This window comes from Diabrotica undecimpunctata, chromosome 7 (genome assembly GCF_040954645.1).
Source record: "Diabrotica undecimpunctata isolate CICGRU chromosome 7, icDiaUnde3, whole genome shotgun sequence".
NCBI classification, from domain to species: Eukaryota; Metazoa; Arthropoda; class Insecta; order Coleoptera; family Chrysomelidae; genus Diabrotica; species Diabrotica undecimpunctata.
In genome coordinates this window covers 62,849,569-62,875,067 of record NC_092809.1, presented here as the reverse complement: position 1 = coordinate 62,875,067, position 25,499 = coordinate 62,849,569, and the positions used below count along the sequence as shown (strand labels likewise).

At 33.6% G+C, this 25,499-nt stretch overlaps 1 protein-coding gene across 4 annotated transcripts in view; it reads right to left on the bottom strand.

The window, feature by feature from the left end:
* Liprin-alpha (PTPRF interacting protein alpha) overlaps nucleotides 1–23,745 on the bottom strand; it is a 134,270-nt gene extending 110,525 nt beyond the window's left edge. For all 4 annotated transcript variants that reach the window (XM_072537468.1, XM_072537469.1, XM_072537471.1 and 1 more), the window contains exon 1: nucleotides 23,236–23,745. In XM_072537468.1, coding sequence (XP_072393569.1) covers nucleotides 23,236–23,484 — 249 coding nt within the window. In that variant the 5' untranslated portion in view covers nucleotides 23,485–23,745. The remainder of the gene's footprint in view (nucleotides 1–23,235) is intronic.
* Nucleotides 23,746–25,499: the final 1,754 nt, after the last annotated feature.

Below are 25,499 nucleotides of genomic sequence, written 5' to 3'. Positions count from 1 at the left end.
GAAAGAACAACAAGACAACAACGCAATTCACAGGCAGTCTTGCTCCGGCTTCCATATAGGGCCTCCTATACCGTGGGAGCCCTTTGTCGGGGCTTTGTTCCCGTTCTACGAACCTTGACTCGTGGCTGGACATTTTTCACCTTTAAAAATGTGTTTTTATTTCATTACCCATGTATGAAATATCGATAATCCACCAAAGATGGAATCTATGCAGAGAGTACTTCAAATTGGCTGGTCGAAATCCCTCTGTAAGGCACCGTGGGAATGGCTAAATGGCAGTAGTATTCCAGGCCCTTCCTTCCCTCTTGGTGATAGTATCAATACCATATCAACCTCTCAAGTTCTTCAACCATGAAGTCTTTCTTCGTCCTCGACTGCGTTTGCCTGCTATTTTCCCTTGCATCATATTTTGTAGCAATCTATATTTGGGACCTCTCATTACATGTTCGTAAATCAGCTTTCTCTTCTGGATGCTTTTTATAAGCTCAGTAGTCTTAAAGTCTTAAGTAAGGCTTAAATTCTTTTAAATTCCTTTCACAGATTTCCTTAACTGTTGTTATAATTTTATTTAAGCCCTCATCGACATTCTCACTGATACTTTCTCAAACTAAATTTTCGTTCAGTTGTCTTTGAACCGTTTCCTTAACTTTCTCGTCTTGTAGTTGGGTTAAATCAATATTTTTGCGAGACTTCTTTTTGATCACATATATGTGGTCTATGCGGGACCTTCCTGCAGTAAATTCTGCCTGATTATCTCCAATTGTATTTATTTGAGATACATACATCTATCTAAAACTAATAGTTGGAAACTAATAATTACCTTAAACCACTAATTTCCATTCGATGTGGATGCATGGCACTGCATAATCATCAACAAACTTTTCATAAGACTTCTTCTTGATGTACAATGTACTTTCAGAATGTTGGTTACCATCATAGCTATTTTAATCTCATTAACTACCACCCTAAATAGCATGCTTGTATCAATACCATACAAATCTCTCGCATTCTTCAACCACGAAGTCTTTCTTCGTCCTGGTCCGCGTTTGCCTCTATTTTCTCTTGCATAATATTTTGTAGTAATCTTTATCGGGGGCCTTTCGTTACATATCCGAAGTACTTCAGCGTTTTTTTCTTGTGATTATTCCGAAACTAATTCAGACCAACCCAGAGCCCGGCGGCAACCTCAGTTTGTGGAAAACTGATGATATGATGAAACCTATTATATTATCTTTCACAGTTGCAGATGAACTGCAAATAATAATGGAAAAATAATTACCTATAGGTTTATAGGTCTCAACCTATAAACCAGAATCAATTCAAAATACCTCGCAAGTCGCAAACTTAACCAGCATAATTTTTAAATTTGCAATTTTTTGCGGGCCCCTGGATTGCAAAATTGATATGGAAAAACTATTAAACCGATCCTAACAAAATTTAGAACACGTTTCAGTCGTATTATGAAGTTTTTCTAGGCGGAACATGAAGGCTGCAAGTTATGGCGAAGAAATGCAAAATATGTGAGTCGAAGAAATTTAAAAGAAAAACTCAATTTTTTGCACTTTTTTCCCAAATATCGCTATTTTTTAACAATAAACATTAAATTTTTAATTTCTAGCTGGTCAAATATGTATAATTAAAAATTGAAACTTTTACCTTGTATAACTTTTTTTGTAGGAGCAGTATCTCTCGAGTTATAGGCGAAAAGATAGGCACCAACAGCAAAAATTTTCGATTTTTTTCAGATTTTGTTAAATAAAAAATTAAGCACAAGGTTTGTGATTGGTGCATATAGTGATTATTGATACAAGGTACATCCTTAAGTGATTCCAGCAAAAAAATAGACTCCTATGCAAAATGTCCAGGTCTGCTTTTCGACAGATCCCGCCCGTACTATTACTAAATCGCGGTCGTCAAAGCTTATATCTGTTTTAAGTTTAACGTCCTTTATTTGGACGTCAGGTAGTTGTACTACCAACAAAATAAAAGCAAATTAACAGGTTAAGGGCCACCATATTAAAAATTTTAATGTCTTCATTGGCCGATCACTTTTTTTAAGTATTTCTCTTGCTTTAACTTTCAAATCAAAATCTAACACTCTAAAATACGAATTTTGGTTAAAATTTCATTTTTCAAAATGTGAGTCCCCGTTGGAGTTTCGCGGCAACCAGCAAGATTTTAATCAAAAAATGCCTATGAGAGTCCAACGTGGCATCACGCCTTGACTTGTCTATTCCTATTAATAACGTGTCGGCAAATCTAACAAGCGAAGGCGCCGTCGCTGTGGCTTGGGTTTTTCTTGTCAGTACTTAGATTAGAGCAGTGCAATGCAGTCGTACGAGAAAGAGTAACAAAAACTTGAAAAATATTGCCAAGAAATTCTGTCAGATGAAGAATCATTCGGACGAGTACCAACCAACTGATTCTAGTGACAGTGAAAATAAATCCAGTACTCCGGAACAGAATAAAAAAAGAAAACGTGTGGCCGGAAATACCAAACCGTTGGGACAACATGTATCGGCGTTCACCACTAAAGAAAAAGAATATACGAATTTCTGAGAACATGTTGATGCTGCTATAGAATCTGTCATTGCCCAACATTCTGAAGTCTCCGAACAGGAAATTTTAGAAGAACCAATACACTGAATGAAGCTATTGTCTTGGTCGCGGTCAACAGCGAAAATTTACAGAAATTTACATTTGAGGACTATAATTCTGCAGGTTTTCATACGCAAATATACGAAAACTTCTACAACAAATCGCCCTTTCAATTCTACGAATATTTTGTAGATGATGGTCTTTTACCCATAATGGTAAATATCTAATTTATTTTGTTCAACTGATTTTGATTTTTTTTTTAATTTTTAGGTCGAAGAAACAAATCCTTATGCACTGCAGTGTCAGGAAAGACATCAGAAAAAAAGCGCATGTATTACCGCGTGGCACAACCCTGATATCGCCGAAATAAAACGATTCTTGGGTATAGTAGTTATATGGATGGAATTATGTCATTTTCCATCTTTTCATTCGTAATTGTCAAAGAATAATCTTTATGTGAATAATATCAAAAAAGTAATGTCAAGGAATCGCTTCCAGTTATTGTGGAAAACGCTGCATTTTAACGATAATTTAGTAACAGATGACCGTTTGCAGAAGATCATTTCCTTGGTTAGCAGACTGAAGGATAAATTCATAGCTGCCATCGTTCCAAAGGTAAACGTGTGCAATGAGGAAACTTTAGTGCCTTTTCAAGGGCGACTAAAATTCAAACAGTATATTGCCAACAAGAGGTACAAATTTTTGATAAAATTATTCAAACTTTGTCTGGAAGGTGGTTATACCTATTGTAATATAGGTATAACCACGTATATACCTATATTACATTTTAACGTATATTGTGGAAAAGAACATGCTGAAGATAGCACCGTACAAATAAATATAGTGATGAAACTTATGGATGGACTGCTTAACAAAAGACGAACACTTGCGATTGATAACTACTACAGTTCTGTCACACTTGCACATGAATTCCTACACCGGAAATTCCTACATTCCTGAAAAACTTATATGATTGGTACGCTACGTGCAAACCGCAAGTATAATCCCAAAAATGTCTTTCCAAAAAATTAAAAATAGACGAACATCTAAACAAAGTAATTCGAGCATCGTTGTTCACAAGTGGAGGGACAAGCGAAATGTGCTGATGGTTAGTACAAAATTCGCTGACGAAATGATGACAATGCAGAAAGCACGCGGTGTTGTTGTAAAGCCAAAGAATGTTATCGAATATAATAAATATAAAAGCTTCATTGATATATCAGATCGAATGAAAAAGATATTAATTCGCCATTATATAAAGGAATAAAACGATACAGAAAATTAGCGATGGAGCTCTTGACTGGCACAGCACTTATAAATGCCTATGTCGCGCATCAAAGCATTTCCAATGAAAGCATGACGATTACCAAATTTAAGGAAGAGGTAAGGCCAGGCCTATTAGGAGATTTTATTGTCACACAGGTGATTATTGAAAATAGTCACAAACTCAGCGATGTTGGTCGTGCAGGCAGAAGACGATGTACAACGTGTTACGCAAAAATGGTAGAAGAGGAAGTAAGGCAAGTAGCACAGAGAAAAGCAACCAACACCTCATTGAGATGTGATGGCGGTAAACAGCCTTGGCTGTTTTTTTGTCATACATTCCGTGACAAAAAATTAAATTAGTACTTTAGATATAATTTACGCTTTGTTTTATGAAAATAAAGCTTATTTTGCCTAAAATGTGTTCTTACTATGAATATATAACAAAAAAATATATAATTACGCAATTGTTATTTATAAATATTATGGGCCATGTGAGTCCTCGTTGACATCTCAGAAGCACAGGACAAGTATGCTTTCTAGACCATCTGGCCGGACTCGAAATGTCCCCGTGTATTTTAAATGCGTTCACGTCGGCATCACGCGGCCCATATATAACTTGCATGTGTGAGTCCGTGTTGGCCTCTTATGGCACTTAACCGGTTAAAAGAATCAATATTTCGATATTACCTTATAAAAAATAATATCTCGGTATCATTCTAATGTTACATATTGAATCTTTTTTTTTTGCTCACTCGTGACGTTATTTCCTTCAATGGAAATTGGAAATCATGAAAAATAGCTTATATTTCAATTCTTGCTCTAATGGAAAAAACCTGCTATCAAAAATAGTTCTACATATAAACCCCGTTGAGAAAAAATTAAAAAGAAAACCGTGTAAAAGATTGATGGATTGTAGGAAAGAATGAAATTAACCCATTCATCAACTACCTAATAGTCTTTTACTTGTGAATACGCGGATATAGAAAATATGGCATTGAATAGAAAAACATTTGACGGCTGTAAATATAAAAAATAACTGGAAATATCTAAGAATTATCAAATCACACAAATTTCAGTAGTCTATCAACTTAATTACCATTCAAGGTTATTATTAGAACTTCCTTATGCACTAAGTATCATTAAATTGTATATTACAGTAATTTAATAATTATGGTTTAATTATTTCTAGATAAAAATGCAGAAACAATTATATATGCATTTTAAGCATAAATTATAATACCGAAACAGTAACACTTGCTGCATTTGAGACATGTGAAGTAATTCAGAATGTTAGGTTTATAAAAGTAGTTTAAAAATTATTGATGGACTTGTGAGCCGTAGAAAGAAAGGAAAAAATTTACATTATAAGGCGCACACTAAAAATTTTACACAAATTATAAAAGAAAAATAGTTGATGGGTCTGGTGATTTATCACGAAAACTAAGACAAAGTCGATCGACGCTTTGTTCTTTAATTAGGACAACTTTAAAATCGTATAAAATCATCGCACAAGTTTCAACTTTTCACAAAGTTGTATTTAAAAATTCTTTATAAAAGATTATATCTTCTTTATAATTAAAAGACCCTTTCGGGCTACATCACAGAACGTTTTCGGATTGAAAGTCTATCATCAGTGTATTAGCAGGTGTACATGAGTCAAGCCACTAAATGTTTGGGTAAAAACCTTTAAAATGCAACTAGAACAACTGTATAAAATTACCAGACAAAGAGAAGAGAGGAGGATACACAAAAGAAAAAAAACAAAACCACTTAAATAAAGAACTTAAATGTATAGAAAACCTCAACAGAGAGAAAGAATTCAGAGCATTCTATAAGAAAGTTAACATCAACAGAAAAGAATTCAAGGCAACCACAAGACAATGCAGAAGTCAGAATGGCGACCTATTAACAACAAGGAAAAATGTATTGAATATATGGGTGGAATACTTTAACCAGGCACTTAATATACAAGAAGAAGAAGGAAACGAGAAAACCGAAAGAGATGAGGTAAGAGGAACAGACGAGAGGAAAGAGGAACCACCAACGATTCTTGAAGTTAAAGATGCAATTAAAAAACTAGCCACAAACGAATCACCCGGAATAGATAATCTACCAGCTGAACTATATAAAGAAAGTGGTCATGATACCATAATGGCATTACAACAGCTTATAAAAGAAATATGGACACAGAAATCCCTCCCCAATGATTGGAATATTAGAATACTTTGCACCATACACAAAAAAGGAGATATCTTTGAATGCTCTAACCACAGAGGAATTGCGCTTCTAAATGCAGCGTATAAAATATTGTCCACGGTACTATGTCACCGTATGGCACCATATGCAGAACGGATAGTAGGAAAATACCAGGTTGGTTTCAGAGGTGGTATATCGACGTGTCATCAGATTGAAACCCTGAAATAACTTTTGCAAAAGACATTGGAATACGGCATTGATACTCATCACATATTTATAGACTACAAAGCAGCCTACGACTGTGTGGATAGAAGAAAAATGTTCAAAGCATTAGGAATACCAAATCAGTTGGTAAATTTAACAAAACTAACTCTTGAAAAAGTTGAAGGTAGAGTACGAATTCAGGTAGAACTGTCTGAACCTTTTAAAACAAATAACGGGCTGCGCCAGAGAGACCCTCTCTCCTGTATACTGTTTAATCTGGCTGTGGAAAAAGTAATACGTATGTCACAAATCACACTGGTTCAATATATAATAAATCAGTGCAAATCCTGACCTATGCTGACGATATCAATATTGTTGGGAAAACGGAAAACTCTGTACGAGAGGCGTATGTAGCATTAAAAGAATCAGCTACAAAAATGGGTTTAATAAGAAACACCCACAAAACGAAGTATATTAAAATAAGCACGCAACCACAAATACTACGGCCACTCGTTATAGAAAACGACGTCATCGAAGCAGTGAACGAATTTTTATACCTACCTCGGCGCTCCTTAATGCTGAAAATAATATTACCACAGAAATAAACCGCAGAATTTGCACGGCCAACAGGTGCTAAATAATAATACGCCCAGTCCTAACATATGGTTCAGAGACCTGGATGGTAACAAAAAATAATGAAAATATGTTAGAATGTTTCGAAAGAAAAGTACTAAGGCGAACCTATGTAGCAGTGAATGACAATGTAGTGTGGGGAAGACGATACAACTTCGAACTTTATAAAATATACCAGGAACTTGATATCGTAAAACATATTAAGATACGACGTCTGAGGTGGATAGGCCATGTAATGCTGATGGAACAAAATGACCCAGCTAGAAAAACGCTCCTTGATAGATCCATTGGTCAGAGAAGAAGAGGAAGACCCAGAACAAGGTCCTTTGATAACATCGATGAAGACATGAGAAATATGGAAATACGTGCTTGGCGGAGAAAAGCGATGGATAGGGAAGACTGGAGAGAAATTCTTGAGGAGGCTAGGACCCATGCAGGGTTGTAAAGCCAGAATGATGATGATCTATGGTACAAAACTTATTATGTGTTAAGGACATTTTTGTTGAAAAGATTGTGTAATATTAAAAGTTTTTAACAAATACTCTGCATGGCAACTAGCAACAGGGGTTGCAGAAAAAACTTTCATCAAAAACATCACTTCAACTAAAATGTAACACATAATAAATTTTGCACCATTTTAAAGGTTTTTTCCCAAATATTTAGTGGCTTTACTCATGTACCCTTGGTAATACACTGATGATGGACTCTTTTAGCCCGAAAACGTTCTGTGATGTAGCCCGAAAGGGTCTTTTTAATTATATAACTTTTATAAAGGATTTTTAAATTAAACTTATGTGTACGAAAATTGTTGATGCATAATAGTGGAATATAAATATTCCCAGCATCGCTCTTAATGGCTTGATTAAGCGTGGGTATACAATTTACTTTAATTGCTATCGACACATTAAACTTAAACTTATGTGAGTCATGGTATACAGCCAACTACAGGAATTTCATTTTCCTTGTGGATATTCACAAAGAACCCCTGCACTTTTCTTATCTAAAAGTGGTTTCAGTTAAATTGGCTGAAACTTTGCAGAAACGTAGCTTTGGTAATGCTGATCAAAAGTTCTCATTGTCAAAGACTCAGAAATCAATTGTTTCGGAGTTACACAGCTTTAAAATGTCGGTTTTTAGTCCATTTGAATAATATATAAGTTGAATAATATACAGAGTGTTAAGCGCAACAAACTTCATGAAAAAATAATGACAGTTTACTAGATAAACGCAATGCAAATACTTCGTTTTCCGAGATACGGGGTGTCGAAAGTTTTCTTACAAACTGAGATTTATTTATTGCTCTGAAATCGGTTACAATATGCAAATGAAATTTGGTGGGTTTTAAGAGGTAGTTATTGCGCATTTTTTAACATACAATTAAGAATTTATATTCATTACTGGCGCGCATACCGGTAATTGTCTCAATTCTTTTAAATAAAAAAATGGTACGCCATTGAGATATTTCAAATTAAAAATCATTTTTGAATTTCTCGTTAAATTTGTGATAAAAAAAGCTGTCTGGCTTTTTTTCAAATGGGACGCTGGCGCTGTTTTTATACAAAAAAAAAATAAAACATCTTAACGCGTATTTTTCATTTCTTTAGTACATTATCAAGAACTCTCTAATACAAGAACATTAAACCAGAACAATAACAGAAATTACCACTAATAATCGGAGAATGCTTAAGATCCCGTGGACTGACCGAGTCACAAATGAGGAGAATTCATTCTTCCTCAGAAGAATGAATAAGAACCAAGAGGTACTGACCACCATCAAATCTCGAAAGTTACAGTTCTTTGCACATATTATGTGAAATGAATCCAGATATGCTCTGCTTCAAGCCATCCTGCAAGGAAAAATATTTGGAAAACAAGATCCAGGAAGAAGAAGAACCTCTTGGTTAAAGAACCTCAGAATCTGGTTCAATACAACATCTGTGCAGCTTTTCCGCGCTGCTACAGATAAGATAAAGATTGTCATGATGAAGGCCAACATCCGTAACGGATAGGCACATCAAGAAGAAGAAGATCACTAATAAAGTTTTAAATAGACATAAAGCTACCTAAAATGTTGAAAATTACCTCCCTGAAACGTGACACAAGATTCAACTCTTAGTCTCATTGGTTGTCACATTAGTTGTAGCCACATGTTATAATTCGATTCCTCAGGTCTCAAAATTTTCGATGGGAATGGAATAAACTAACGACACGCGACGTAAGAAAATCCCAAATGCAAAAATCTACAGGATATAAATCCGGCGATTGAGTAAGCCAATGTTTCGTAGATCCCCTACCTATCCAACGATTTGAATATACTGTATCTAAGTGATTATGTGCATTAATGCTAAAATGGACTGGTGTATCATAATGCATGAAGCATAAGTGTTGTTTAAGCTGTAGAGAAATTTCTTCAAAAAGTATAAATAACTCTTTCTGTAGGAAACGAAGGTAAGATTCGCATGTTAGTCATTGTGGGAGGAAATATGGACTGGTTGAATGATCATTAAGTAATTATTACTTCAAGCCATACATTTACTTTAAAATGTATATACACAGACGGATGCTGAGAATTCCATGCTTACAAAAAGTTGCCAATAATGAGGTACTTCGGCGCATGAGTAAACAAAAAGAATTACTCAGCATAATCAAAGAGAGAAAAATACAATACTTGGGTCATGTGTTGAGAGGTGGAAGATATGAATCACTACAAATAATATTGGAAGGTAGAGTGCAGGGCAAAAGATCAGTTGGACGATGCCAGAACTCGTGGCTAAAAGACCTAAGAAGATGGTTTGACTGCTCATCCACAGAAATCTTACGTACAACAGTTTCCAAAGCTACAATTGCCATTTGGATAGCTAACCTTCAAAAGGAGACGACTCGATAAGAAGAAGATACATTTACTGTAAATTGATGCTGATAATGAGCTTTAACGATTGCACATAGATATTCCTCAGCACATAAGTGATTATTATGGAAATTTTGTATACAATGTCATGTAAAAGTAGCCAAGTCAGTAAACAAAACACATCAAGGTTTTGATGAAGAATCCATTGTCAAAAAAAATAGGCATAGAAAAAAGTCTAGTTAGTAGAGCTTGCACACCTTGGATATGAAACGGATACACTAGATGTTCTTTAAGAACTGTAAATACAGTGAGATTGCTTATGTATATTCAATATTTTGGCAATTTTTCGAGTACTTACTTCAGGTGACTCTGCAATTAAAAGAACTGCCGCTTATAGTTGCGCAGTTTGTTCTTCTCAAGGGCACGGCAATCAGACGTTTGTTTCTTAAAAGTACCATTTTGGCGCAAAAGTTGGTGAAGACGAGCCATATTGTGTGGTTGGGTACCCTACGTCATGTGTGTAACCCAACATAAATAGTTGAGCTTATCGACATTTCCACTATTTCAACCATAGACAAAATGCATGTCTGACAATTCCACATTTGTAAATTTCCACACTCTGTTTGATAAAAGAAAAACTAATTAATTACAAACAATAATGTAATAGAGCAGATTGGGAAAATAGGATATCATAAAAAAATGAAGGTTATCTGACGAACTACTTGGAAACACACAAATTTTTTCGTGCTGAATTCATTTTTAAACAGAAAACAATGAAAGTGGATATGGATAAATCCCAACTGTAATACCAAACGTGATCGATTATATCGTGTGAAGAAACAAATCTGTAGTTCAAGATCTACAAGTTCTACATCTATTTCTTACACGTAGCAATCATCGGCTGGCTGGACAAAGCATTAACAGCCAAATTGAATAAAACAAAATGAAAAAGAAAAAGAACCAGATATTAGCACGGAGAAACTACTTAGAACAAATCACAAAACTGAGTAAAGAAAATCAAACTGAAGAAATAAAAAGAAGACCAGTTTACGCAGCGTTTGGTAAACTCTCTTATATACTAAAGAAAAAAATACCGTAGTCGCCGTAGTTTCTTAAAAATGGTTGGTTTTAAATCGCTTTTTATTATGGCTGGTCTCTCGCTACTCATCGTGCCACAAGCTAGTTTTACTTCTGTCTTCTCTGTATTTCCCATCGTACAATATCCTGGATGTTACAGAGATCTCTTACTTAATTCGTTATTTAGTAATCTCTCTCTTACTGTTTTCCCAGCTACTGATCACAAGGATCTCATTTCAGACGATCGAAGTATGTTTTTATTTCTGGTGTATGAGGTCTAGTTTCTACCGTGTACGCCATTATTGGTCTTACGTATGATTTATATGCTATCCCTCCATTTTGCACAGAGCCATACTAAATATTGACAGATTGGAAATGGATTGTATGGCTTACCAGCAATAAAGTTTAAAACAATACATTTAGTTAAAAAAAAATGAAAATCTCTGAAAAATTTTTGCGATTCAGCCTTTTTTGCGATTCGGTCTTTTTATACGATAAAATTAGTCTTACTACACATTTGGCAGTAAGAAAGATGTGAAGTCGTTGGATTCCTCATAATGTCACGGCTACCCATAAGAAGGCACGCCACACTTACACGATTCAACTGAGGCAGCACGATTTCGTTAGACAATGGTGGAACCGTCAATGCTAAATGGTAAAGTTTGTTTAGCAGTAAATGGTTGACTTCAATTAGTACCGACTATAAACATCCTAGGTTATCCGATAATAGTGTAAAAGGCCCGGTTTCAGGTAAAATTTAAATATGGCTCCTGGTAATATTTGTCAATTTTCATTTCTTAATGTTGATTTAATTGCGTACAATCCAAACTTATTAAAATTTCATTAATACAGATAAGGCTTATATTGACGAAACTGTACTGATAAGAGGATTGTTCTAATTCGATGGTAGGGCGCGACGGGTTTGCTAATCACCTTTTAAGTGGTTTTCAGGTATTTATATAATAAGTTTATGAAACTGAACACCAACCAGTATTACTCATTTTATTCATTACGTTTTCTATCATTATGTGGCGTCCGTGGGATAATATTAATGGGGCTTCTTCTAGTGTTCCGGTAAAGAACAAACATTTATCTGTAGATGCAAAGCAAATTGTAAAAACTATATACAGTACCTTATTTAAAAGAGGACTTGACACAACTTCCGCTACGAGTGAAATATGAGATTTGACGAAAATACCTCTGGCCACAGTAAAAAGAATTACATCCGATTCCTCCCGTAAATGTAAGATAAAAGCTCCGTCAAATAAAGGGAAAAGAATAACGATTTTACATACTGGATCAAAAAATGGTTGGATTCCAAATGCCCTGTGGCTTTCTGCAAAGAATATTAAAGACTCCTGCGTCGACTACCATGAAGATACAACGGCAGAACTTTATGAAGAATGGTTCAAAAGTAATCTTATGCCAAACATTACATAAGCAAGGCTCCAAACTCGAATAATACTAAATTGGAAATTCAAAATTACATGGAGACGAATGATATGTATTTTGAAGAATGTTACACCAAACAAGAGCTTTTAGAAGTTTTAAAGGAATTTTCTATAAAAAAAAGTATATATTTGTGATACGTTGGCAGAGGAAATAGGACATACAGTGCTGCGGCTTCCACCCTATTATTGTATGTTTAATCCCATAGAACATATGTGGCACGAATTGAAGTCTAACGTGAGGTCACAAAATATTTCTCCAACGTTAAGTAGTACCGTTGTAGAGTTAATAAGAAAATGTGTCAATGACATTCAGAAAATTCATATGTTCATGTAGATCATAATATAATTGAACCGATCATAATTAATTTAGATAAGGATATCGATAGCGAAACAGAACTATGTGTGGAGTGATACTTTTATCAAATCTACAAACGTTACGATTACAAAAAACGGTTCTTTTCAGAACCACAAATTATTATTAATGTTTGTTTTTCTATAATCTTAGCAATTAAAATAGATTTACTTAATTTATTAAAACTCATTTGAAAACATTAATTTCGGGTATATAAGGCAAAGCAATATATTTTACATCCGTTTTTTTGTTTTTGTCATCGTAATTATTGTAAATTTTGTGGATCCTTTGCTTTATTATAGGAGTACCGTCTAGTTTGTAAATTTATAAAAATTATCTTTGTTTTATTTCATTACAAAATAATATACCTCTAAAAAAACACCCTTTAAAAGAAAATGATTCAATGTGTCCATTAGTTCCTTGTTCAGAATGTCATAATACAAATCTTCATTTAAAGATTCATCTGAAATAGAGTTCTAGGCTAGTGCCTCTTCAAGAAATGGAATCAAAATTCAGACAACCGAGGTTCATAAGTAGATTAATTTAATAAGAGATTGTTTTGTTGGAGCTGAGGTATATTATTCGGAATGTGGACATTGGTAAATTTATTCTATCAAATGTGTGGAGTATCAAACAGGTATCATTGTGCAACATGATCGGGAAAACAACAGATAACCATAAGAGGTACTTGTAAGGAGTATTTCTGACAATGTCAAAGTACTTGCCTACAGAACTCAGTAAACATGGGGGATGGAATGAAACCATGAGTTTGGGAAATTGTCGTGAATTAGTCCTTTAAGGCGACATGCATTTAGAGCCCTAAAATTAGGTAAGGATTTGTTTTGCAAAACATATCTCCTTTTAATAAAATTTATTTGTTTGCAAATGGAATCAATACCAGACCAGGTAGTTAGTTAACTCTTCAGAGATTTGATAAAGGATTCTTCTCTGCGTTCCCCTGTCTGTGTTTAAGTAGCATATACAGAGGATCTCAGTATCCAATAATCAGTCTTACAATACTTTTATAAGTGTGTAGGAGAGTTATAAAGCATGTAGTTGCAAATGTTTTACTTAACATAGGATGAAGCTGGCTTGTATTCTAATCCTATCTAGAGTGTTTCTAATTTTGTTCTTAGTGTTGAGTGTACTTGTTCTATAAAGGGTTAGATATGTATCCATTGGTGCAGTCTTCTGAATATTATAGCCTCAATTTTTGTGTGATCAAATGGAATGCTCCATTTTAATCATGGTTAGATTTCTGTCAATAGTGAAAAGAGCTATGTAATCAGCTAAGACAAGGGTTGTACAAAATATGCCATGTGTGGTAGGTAAGTTGCTTGTACAAACTCTATAAAGGCTTATCTATGTGACAAGCTGTATAGCAGTCCAAAATAGTTAAAAAATTTGGAATGCAAGTTACACGGTATATTTTTATTTCTATGATAACAAAGATATCAAGCTATCAGTTTGAGAAATCCTCTAGATTTAAAAGATTACATACAGTAAATTTATGATATTTTAAAACTTTAAAACAAAGAAAAACAAATATGTTGTCAAGAAAGTGAGTAAATAGGGTTTATTTCTTATTAGCAACAATTTTAGTTTGAATATCTAAAAATAAAATTTAATATTCATGATGAATTTCAAGATTTGAAAAACTATATGTTTAAAAATATTTAAATATATGTAAAAAATATTAGATAAAATATATCTGATAATATAAAGTAAAGTGCTAACTTTAAGGTAAAGCTAGCATAGCCATATCTATGTATATCTCGGAAACGAAAAGGGTTACAGGTTTTTGAAAAGCGTGAAGTATACTACAATCTATGTTAGTTATTACCAAAGTGATCACATATATTTATTCACACAAACTATAGGGAATACTAGGTACATGTGTATACAAGCTCAATCACTGTAAATATGTTTTACCACTGTTGAGGTTGATACGCTACTGGTTATTAGATACTTATTTACTTATGATCAATTTTATGCTTTTCGGGAAAACTGATGTATTTAGTAATTAATTTATTGATGAAGTTCAATGCCAACAATGCTTTTTATTGCTTCGCCCTTTTCCAAAACATAAAAATTAGTATTATTGTTTCTCGGAAGATAATAAATTAATAAAAGGCAGAACTACATAGACGCATATGTGTACTTATCTTAAAACTAGTTTATTGCTATTTTTTGTGAAGGGAGTGAGATAGGTAGTGTGAGGGGTACTTTAAATTGGCAAAAATTTAGCAATAAAATATGGACTATATTTAGTAGCTGTCATATTATTAAAATTTAATTTCATTTATTGATGTAATTTTGCCAGTAGTCTAACAGAAGTCAAAATAAAAGCAGAACAATAGTTCTATTAAAAAATCTTAAATTCTAATTACAAAAAAAAATACATATAAGATTGAGTTAAAATAGTTTAAAATTGAAATGTAAGATATTCTTCACTACTATAAAATAAATTTTTTATTAAAATTTCCTTAATTTTATTTTTAAACTGAGTATTGGGAAGATCCTTTAGGTTATCAGACAATTTACTCACTAAAAAAATTGACATGTTCTCTCACTGCTCTTAGTTTGTTTGAGGACCCCATGTAATTTGCCCAGCTTGGTCTAACCTTACTTTATAGACTTTTTGAAGAAAGGATTCTGAGAAACATGATTTAAGAATGCCCATAAACTCGTTAAACTTATTTATAGAGGTGTTATTGTCAGAAACAAACCTCCAGTATATGCTAGACAACCAATTATAAAATAAATGTTTACCTTTTTCAATTATAGGTCGAATAAGCCTTGGTTTTTCTTTGTAACTTATAGCCATTTTCTCAGTTTCAAACCTAACAATTTGCCCCCTGTGATCCGAAAATCCCACATAAATCACCTCAGTCAAGTGGAGCATCCATGGACGTTACGTCCATGAGAGCATCACTCGAGATCCAAACATTGTCAATGCAGTTATTGCCTCTAGGTGGAATATATATATATATATATATATATATATATATATATATATATATATATATATATATATATAAGTTTTATAGTTTTATATATAGTTTTAACCAGATTAAAGCTGTCAAAAACATCTTGGAGCTTACGAGCAGATGTATTTTCAGTTAGAAAGTCAACATTGAAATCCCCAGCAACAAGTATTTGCTTGAGTGGGTTAAGTGTACTTAGTACCCCCTCTATGGATTCTAAAAAGGTACCAGAGGGGTCACAGCATATCTATGTATCATCTACATACCTATCTATCTGATAGCTACCACAATCAGGTTAAAATCTTTAAGACAACAATATATAAAAATCAATTAAAAATGAGTCATTAGAGTAGAGACCTTCAATTGAGACTGTATAGATTTCCTCCTCTGTTAGCCAGTGTTCTCCGTTCGGCTCGCGGAGATAAGAATACAGCCGAGGCAAGAAGGCCCTGCCTGTCGTAAGAGGCGACCAATGGGTAGGAATCGAGAGGTGGAGAGCCGTCGCTTGAGGTGTCGGGTTTGTAGAAACGCACTCGAGACGTTTAGGCGTCACGGTCACCGGTCTACATTCCTAGTATCCGAGACGAGACTCTCGGGACCACTCTACTCTCATTCCAAGAGAACCAGGCGAGGTTGAACGAGCTGGACCCATACACACCTCTTTTGCCCTTACACCACCAATCGTGGTGTCGGTGCCCCGGCACGTACCAGCCTAGAGATTTAAGAGAGGTAGAGGAGAGATCCTCGGCGGCGACCTGTCTACGTGCGAGGTGGAAATTCCTCTGCCTGCGTCACCTGTCCGCCTGTGGGAGGGGATAACGGATGGGTGAGGTAATCGCAACACAGGTACTACGGGGGAGGTGGAGTCCCACGATGCGTACGCGTACGTGTCGTGCCACCTTCATTTTGGTGTCGGACTCGTAGGGGCAGTGGATGCGCTAACGGTCGTATGCCGAAAGGCCAGGTAGACCAGGGTCCTGCCAAATTTTTATTTGGAGGGCACAAAGCTATAGCAATGTTAGCCAGTGTTCAGTAATACAAAAGATGTCCACATTTATGTCTACAGTGCATGCTTCTAATATGCCTATTTTGGTTCTGAGTGATTGTATGTTTAAGTGGAAAACAGTTAGATCCACTTTTTTAGCAGTTGTGAGGATACCTGTTCTGAAGAGTTCACTTTGAATGTGGAATCCTGTTGTTTAGTAGAACTTGAAGATTCTGAAAAAAATTGAATCTTACTCCCTCAGGACACAGCTCAGGGTCCATGATTTGGTTAATTTTCCCCATAACAACACTCAATTTAAAGGAGCCTACTTGCTTGGTTGTTGTAATCATATTTTCGCATGTGCATCCTATTGTGTTATTATCCTCTAAAAACTTAAGGATATCCTTTGCTTCAGTTTTTGGGGCCAGGCTAGACACAAAAACCCATTGCTTTTTCTGTGCTAGTTCGTCGGGCTAGTACTTATTTGTTCCATATGCCAAATTCTCATTTTGAGATATTTACATTTAAATATTTTGGTAATATTTACTTGTTTATTTTAAAACTCAGGAAAATGATGCTAATTCTAAAAAAAATATTTAAAATGATGTGTTGGATTATGCCTTCAAATTTGTACTGACTTTTTTAAATTTAAAAAAAAAATAAAAACCTTTGCTTATGGAACAAAAAGTAAAATTAGTACAGGAATTTGCACATTTGTTCCATATGCAATGAAGTACAAAACTGAATTATTTTATAATGTTTTAAGTAAAATATTTTGGTTTGCGTTTCTATGTATCTTATATGTATCATTCTACAGTTAGATCACAGTTTATTTCATTATTTCTAATCTTATATTACTGCAACTTTAAAAAAATACAAGGGTACATCAAAAAGAAAACTCCTTTTTGCTTTTAAAATTTATTAATAATTAAAACATGTGTATGTGAAACAAACAGTAAATAAAAGTTAAATATTCTTCGTAGGTATCTACTCATAACGTAATTGAAACAAATAACTGCAGTTGGAAGAAATAAAATCATTTATTTAGTGAAGAAAATATTGTTCTGTACAATATTTTGTCAAACTCAGGCATGTAGGCAAACATGGACACGATATGCTTTATTTTTTTAATAATAATAATATTATGATCGTTTTTGCCCTGTTTTTTAGCAGAGCCGCGTGTCTTATGTTTATTAATTCTAATAAAAGTAACATTATCATTTTTATTAAAATCACATTATTTAAAACTAATATGCAAGGGGTCATCTTTTTTATAGTTAATTTGGTTAACTTTAGTAAAAGGCAGATCTTTAAAATTTAGAGTTTGGCTTACTGTATGAAAATTTAAAAAATATTCTTTTTTTAGTTGCAGCACCTTGAAAGGTGCTTTACAGGGGGGTATATTTACGAGGTGTCTTAAGAGTGAAACAGTGCTGTATATTGTCCTATGTTTTAAATACTTTTCTATTTTACTGTGAACAGCGTCGATTTCTTGAATTAAACTATGTCCGGCCTCTGAAAATTTTTGTTCAACTGTATTAATGCGATTATTGATATGTAAGAAATACTTTATAGCTAAGACCATGTCATTGTGTGAATTGCGATTTTGGGGTCACAAGAATCCGACCATAATATAATCTTATTTACATTAGGATTTGTTTCTGAAATTGTGTTTAATAGTTTTATAAGAGCACTGGCAATGTGATTACCATTACGGCCTGAAATGGCTTCATCCAATAGAGCACAGTAGGTAATTTTACCTGTGGAGCAGTGAACAGTTAAATTATATACTGAAAACTTTTTTTTATAAAAAAAATTTGACACTTCAACTTTTGGTAGAGCAAAAACATTTTGCATATCAAAGCATAAAACAGCAGTAGACTGGTCAAATTTGTAGGAGTTTTTATCAAAGTCTCTTTCTATTTTTCCTTCGATTTTATTTTTTATGTGAAAATCATATTGTTTTTTATTTTCTTTAGTTTTATTTTCAATTAATTTGTATTTCTCGCAGATAGCACATCTATCCTTTTTTGGTAGAAAAAAACCAAATTTTATTCTCTTGTAAAAATTTCTCTATACTTATGTGATTTAACAGGAAAATTACTGAAGTCACTTTCTAGGTATAGTCGATACATTTTTTCAATAAAGAGACACGGATCTAAATACAATCTAACACGATCTGATCGACAGTAATGAATCTCTATATGGGGGAATGGCTCAATATGTTTTCGTACCCCATCTACAGCTTCCAATGGTAAGACTTTCTTTACGTATTTTCCTTTCAAAGGAGTCCGAGCAATCCCTGAGTTATCCTTATAGTGTTTTTTAAAGATATAATAAATTCTCTGTTTACTAATGTTTAAAGTAGTTAAAAAAATTCCCTACATACTCTAATTTGCTTATTTAAAACCTCAAGGTAATAATGAAACGAATTTTGTTTCTGGCAGTCCGAAATATTTTCTCTTTTCACATACCTTCGTTTTGGTGAATTTTTTTTACAAATTTTGAATAAAATGCGTCTTTTTGGCTATCACTTAGTTGCCAAAAGTTTTTAAATATAACCTTCTATCCATTGATAGGTACAAGTTTTCAAACACTTGGATTGACATTGCCTTGGAATATCAAATCCACATGTTCTCGCTGAACTTTTTTCACATTTCTAGTCCAGTTCTCAGGATTTCTCAATCGCTTTCTTGTTTTTTTAGAAGTCTTCTTGTTGCTTGCTTGGACATCTGGATTTTCCATGTTATTTTCTGCTGAGCTTTCTTCTGTACATTTTTCGGCACATTATGATACCATTTTTGTAGAACTCTCTGTATTTTGTCTGTTTCCATCAAAAGAAGTTGAACTTGAATCACTGTTATACTTTTATTTTATGTTATCCGTTTTATACTTTTATTTATCACATTCAGTCGCCACCATACAAGAAGTAAGACACGTTAACCTCAACTCACTGCATATAACACTGGCATGGCACAAACAAGCACCGAGGCATCGAATGCGCGTGTGAAATACTGGCTTCCTATTGGCCTTTGCATATGGAACACTTAAGCACTGAAATAACCCATAAAATAATCATATGGCACAAAGTTACAAAGGTATTACAGAACAGTCTTGGCTGTTAGAGTTATCAGGGCCAAATTACATACATTATTATGTTGGCAATGTTTCATTACAACTTCTAACCCGAAAAAGTAGAAAATGTGGTATGGAACAAATAAGCACTAACCCGACGAGTTGTAGATTGCCATGATTTTTGTTAGTTCCAAACAATGGCTGGGTTCTTTTATTCTCGAGTTTCTTAAAAGTTTCTCGACTGGTTTTAGAACTTTTCCTTACAACTTTTGTCCATTCGTCTTTATTTTCTTTTTGGATAGGAATAAGAACATTGTTATTATTTACATTTGCAGTGACATTTGCTTGGTTGTCATTATTGACATTATATTAATATTGCAGCTTAAGGGAAATATTATAATCATTATTTCTCAAAAACAGTTGCAGTAATAAATTTTGTTTCTCGGCATAAAAATTCAGCAATAAATTAGCAATCAATTCCTTGCGGTTTGCTTTTTGGCTGATATATTAGTTTTCCAGGGGTGTGTTTTGAGTTATGGGATGATGGGGTAGCTTTTCGGGATTGGCTAATATACCAATCAACAGCAATTAATTAGCAATAAAATATGCCGTCAAGATGGGCCCTTTACCCTTTTCCTTGCTCAGGTATAGCTTTTCCATAAAGTTAGGATACTCACTGTTTCTTGGAAACAGCTACAGCAATAAATTTTTTCTTTCCATAACAAATTAGCAGTAAATTATAGTGTTGGTCTGAATTCAGCCTTATAAAATGGATATGCAACTTTACAGACATGAGATTTAAAGGATCTCCCAGTAAATGTAAAAACTGACAATGAGTGATGGTAAATATTATGTATGTTCAAATTGAGGAGGAAAATTTTAGTTATTTCTTATATAAGTACTAGTACTTAGTCATACCAATCAGAAGATGAAAAAGTGATACTATAGATACTAAATTATTTTAAACAATTTATCCAAGGGTGCTCATAAAGGTATTTCTATTTGTATGGGATTATTATCTGAAACAGGTATCAAAACAATATAAACACAATGGGATTATTTACTTAAGTCTTGTATTGTTAGGACACTTGTAGAGGTAATAATTCCATTAAAGATATGATAAAACAAATGGAATATGGTAGTCTTTTCATTTGTTAGATAACTGTGCAGCTTTTTTTTACTAAATTACTGCATTGTGGAAATTACTTATCTATAACAATCCCTTAAACCACCTTAATATGTACAAATTTCGAGTTAGGTTACATATGCCTACTATCAGCAAAGTCATTCACAGTTTTCTTTCATAATACACTTTTTTAATTCAAAAATTACTACTACAACTAAAAGTTCAGTATTTCATTTGGTCATATAAATAATCTAGTAGTTAACAGATATGTTCTTAATGATGTACTCTTGGATTCAGTTACTGAGATTAGAGATTTGGGTGTATTATTGGATTGGGCATTGACATTTAGAAGCCATTTTCTTAAAATTAAGGATTTCGTAATCTTGGTTTTATTTATCGTAACAGTCATAATCTCTCACCTACTGTATTCAAATTATTGTATTGCTCTCTGGTACACTCAGGTCTTGAATACTGCTCTGTTGTTTGGTCCCCATTTCATCAAGTCTACATTGATGGATTGGAGAGCGTTCAGAGGAGGTTTCTAAGATCTTTAGCTTTTAAAGCACATATTAATATAAGAGATACTGAAAATTATTTCATTGATTATTCTGTAATAGTGTCTCAATTTAACATTGCTACATTGAAGAAACACAGGTTGAGAGCTGATATGTTATTTTTGTTTAAAATTCTGTCCAAACATTAATGTTTTTAAAAGGGAACTTAATACTCTAATTATGAATCTAGATATGTGATATTTTTTAACTTTTGTGATTTGATATACTGTTTTAATGTACAAATTTTTACTGTTTAATTGTTTGTTTGTTATTGTTTTGATGTTTATTCTACATGATCTTTACACTATTTGTTGTATTTTATTGTAAATGGTTCTACCCTTGAAATAAATAAATAAATAAAAAGAAATCATTGCAGAAAAAACATATTTACGTAATGAATCCAAATATGTTAGGCTGATTTAACACACTTTAAAGTTCTACAATAAGAGAAAGAGTACAAGCCACAAATTGTTAAGTGAAAAGGAATGAAAAGCAAATGATTTCTCAATTGCAAATAGGAGATTTTAATTTAATTTTCTGTAAGTGCCTTTCATACTACTAATCAGCTTAAAAATCAAGCACACCACACAATGATGTTAAGTTTAAAGGTATCAAATATAAAAAATATATATTAAACTCTCTCTGACTGGTTTTTGTCAGTTTAACCAAAGATGGGAGACTGAATAACTGATTCATACTTTAGAAGAGACCTGACAAGAGAAGAAGTTATATAGCTGTATTTTTGGAAAACATAATTTATTTTAACAAATACAAGCATGCCCTTAAAAAGTCAGCCTTTCGTCATTGCTGTGTCGATATATATTACATTTGTGTCATTAATAATTTAAGTAGTTGCCAGCCTGTGGCTGGAGCAAAAGAAGCATATGAAAGCACTTGTTAACTGAAAAATAGAATATTAAATTGTGTCTATTTCCACTCTAGATTTATATGTAAGTCTTTTGAATATTATTGGAGGTAAACTGTAATACTGTTTTAAGTCCCCTCAAAGATCTACTGATTCCATAACTTTTTGAAGAGTTCTAGCAACAGCTTTTGGCACAAACTCACAATATAGGTGATAAACACTGAAATAACACAAAAATGCCTACAAAATTATTTCCAACCCACATAGTGTCTATCTTATAAATAATGTAAAACATGTATAGTACATACAAAATACATTAAAAATATAAGCATAGAAATTTAGAATGATCCTTGATGATTCTTGTATAGGTAGAAATATGAATAAAAATGAAGATGAGAGGAGAACACACTAAAGAACAATTAAATTGCATTCTTTAAGATAAGATGAAACATTTACAGGTATCTAAGGACTACAAAGATGTCTGTGGGCTATTAGAGGCTCAAGATAATATTATTCTACATTATTTTTTTATATAGATTACTATAAAAGAAACCTGGTATACAAATCCATAATATTTAATAAAGGATAAGTAATTTTTATGTTAGGGGTTCTGCTTACTTAATCCAAAATTCTTGTAGATGAATCTGCAATAATTGTAAATCCTAAATATCATATGTCAAAAATTATTATTATATTCAATATTATACACGTTTAAGTATTCTTAGAAACGTGAAACTTAATGTTTTAGGAGGAAATGCTCTATTAAGAGATATCTATAGAAAAATAAAATTGATAAACATTGACATGAAGTAGCTAAATTGTCAATAATTAAATTGTTAATGAGAACTTATAATTGGTCAATTAAAGAATAGAAATTAGGTAAAACGCAACTTTAAGTAGTTATAAATAAATAAAAGCGAAAAGTAAGAAATTTTTTACGGGATGAATCAATAAAGCTCACAAATGAGAATATAGAGAAAAGACAGAATATGACAAGAGGAAAATTGTCAATTCTTACCTGTGGGAGATTTGCCGCTATTTGCCTGTGCAAAGAATCCCTTTCTTTTTCAGTATCTTGCAATTTAAGCTCAGTCTCCCCTAATCTTTCTTGTGTTTCCCTCAAACTGTCCATTAACTTGTCCCTTTCGTCGAGCATGGACACCATAAGCTGCTCGAAATTTGCATCTTCGCCTGAAAACTGCGAACCTCTTTGACTAATACTGTCTTCCGAGATAGTCGGCATCACATCACACATCATATTCCACATTTTGAATTATTTTATTTGATCACCGATTTACTTCTAACCCTCATTAAGGTGCAACACTTTTTATTAACTAATTTTTACGCGGAGGCACTGGAACCGAGTGTAAACATAAAACCACGACATAGTCTCATTTATTAGGGTATTTGTAATTGTATTTTGGGAACACTAAGACACACCTAGGAATCTCATATTAACGTTTTGAAAAAATACACACACATAAACCCATCCTCAGATTCTCAGATACCCATTTTAAAACCAATTGTCAATTTCCAATTTGTTAAACATGGCTAGGCAAGCCTTGAAATGTCAAACAGGCAACTATTTATCATTCTGTTTTGTTTATGCTTTTCGATAGTAGATGTCGCTACGAAAAGATAGAATTTTAATTTTAAGGTGGATACTTTTAAAATGTACTTAACAATTTACTGGCCAAAACGATTGTGTAACACACTTCAGCTCATTATTTTCACATTACTAATACATATTGAATAACAAGAAACTTATTGATAAGCCACCAATACATACTAATATACACTAATGTAGACAATAATACATTCTTAAGGTCTGAAAAATCACAGTTCCAGTTACAGCGAGCTAGATTTGATTGTTTAATGAAAGTTAAATGATTAATACGTAATTTGGGTTGTTAACGCGACAGGTTTCGGTCTTAATGAGTTGCGAAAGCGCATGTAGGTGTAGTATGTGAGTGTAGTGATATCGATGGTTTAATGCAGGAATGCGATAAAGAGTTATCGAGTGAAGTTAATATTGTACGTCCAAGGTAGCGCAAAACGGCCGATGGACGTGATGTTATTCGTCAAAAGACATCATGGACGTCTCCGGATGGGCGTCCCATGGACGTAAATAAGTCACATCCATATGATGTAGGGGAAAGTGGGCCAGTAGAATTATGGAATACCGAAGTTCTACGTAATAAGGAGACAGAACAGAAATTTCAAAAGGCTATAAAAATCGCTCTAACACAGACAGAAGACTATAACAACATAGACTCAGCGTGGAAAAATATCAAATTAGCTCTGACAAGCGTATCAGATGAAATACTAGGATACAAAAAAAAACAACAAAAAAAAATGGTTCGATGATGAATGCCTGAACTCCATAACAGTAAGAAATATGGCTAGAAAGAACATGCTACAAAACCCCTCACACAACAACAATGAAATATATAGACAAAGAAGAACAGAGACAAGAAAACTAATGAAAAGGAAGAAGAGGAAGTATCAGGAACAAATAATCAGAGATATAGAAGAAAAAAGAAAGAACAAACAAGCGAGACACTTCCTCAAAGGAGTTTCAGATATCAAGGCCGGGTAACAAGCAAGAACAGGAAACTTCCTTCAAAACGACAGCGGGCAGCTTATCACTGATGACAAGGAAATCCTAAAAACCTGGAATGAATACTTCTATCAACTATTGAACAACCAATCTAGAAGAAATACATTAAACATAGAGGTACATACAGCTGAAATAGAAGACGAATACCCGACATAAGAAGAAGTAATACAGGCAATTAAAAAACTTAAAAACAATAAGACACCAGGTAGCGATGGTATACCCGCAGAGTGCTTAAAACATGGAGGAGAAGCGTTGTACAGTTCCGTATACAAGCTAATTCAAGACATTTGGCGAGAAGAAACAATGCCAGATGAAAGGAAAGAAGGGGTTATTGTACCAATACACAAAAAGGAAACAAAAAGCAATGTACTAACTACCGGGGAACAACACTCCTAAACACCACCTACAAAATAATTGCAAACATCCTGCTAGAAAGAACCAAAACATACACAGAAGGAATAGTTGGAGATTATCAATGCGGATTTAGACCGGGCCGCTCTACCATTGACCAGGTATTCACAATAAAACGGATAATGGAAAAATGCTGGGAGTTTGATCGTGAGCTTCATCAGATGTTCATAGATTTTAAACAAGCATTTGATAGAGTATGCAGGGCCAGGAGGCTGTGGACAGCGATGCAGGAACTTGGCTTTCCAAAAAAA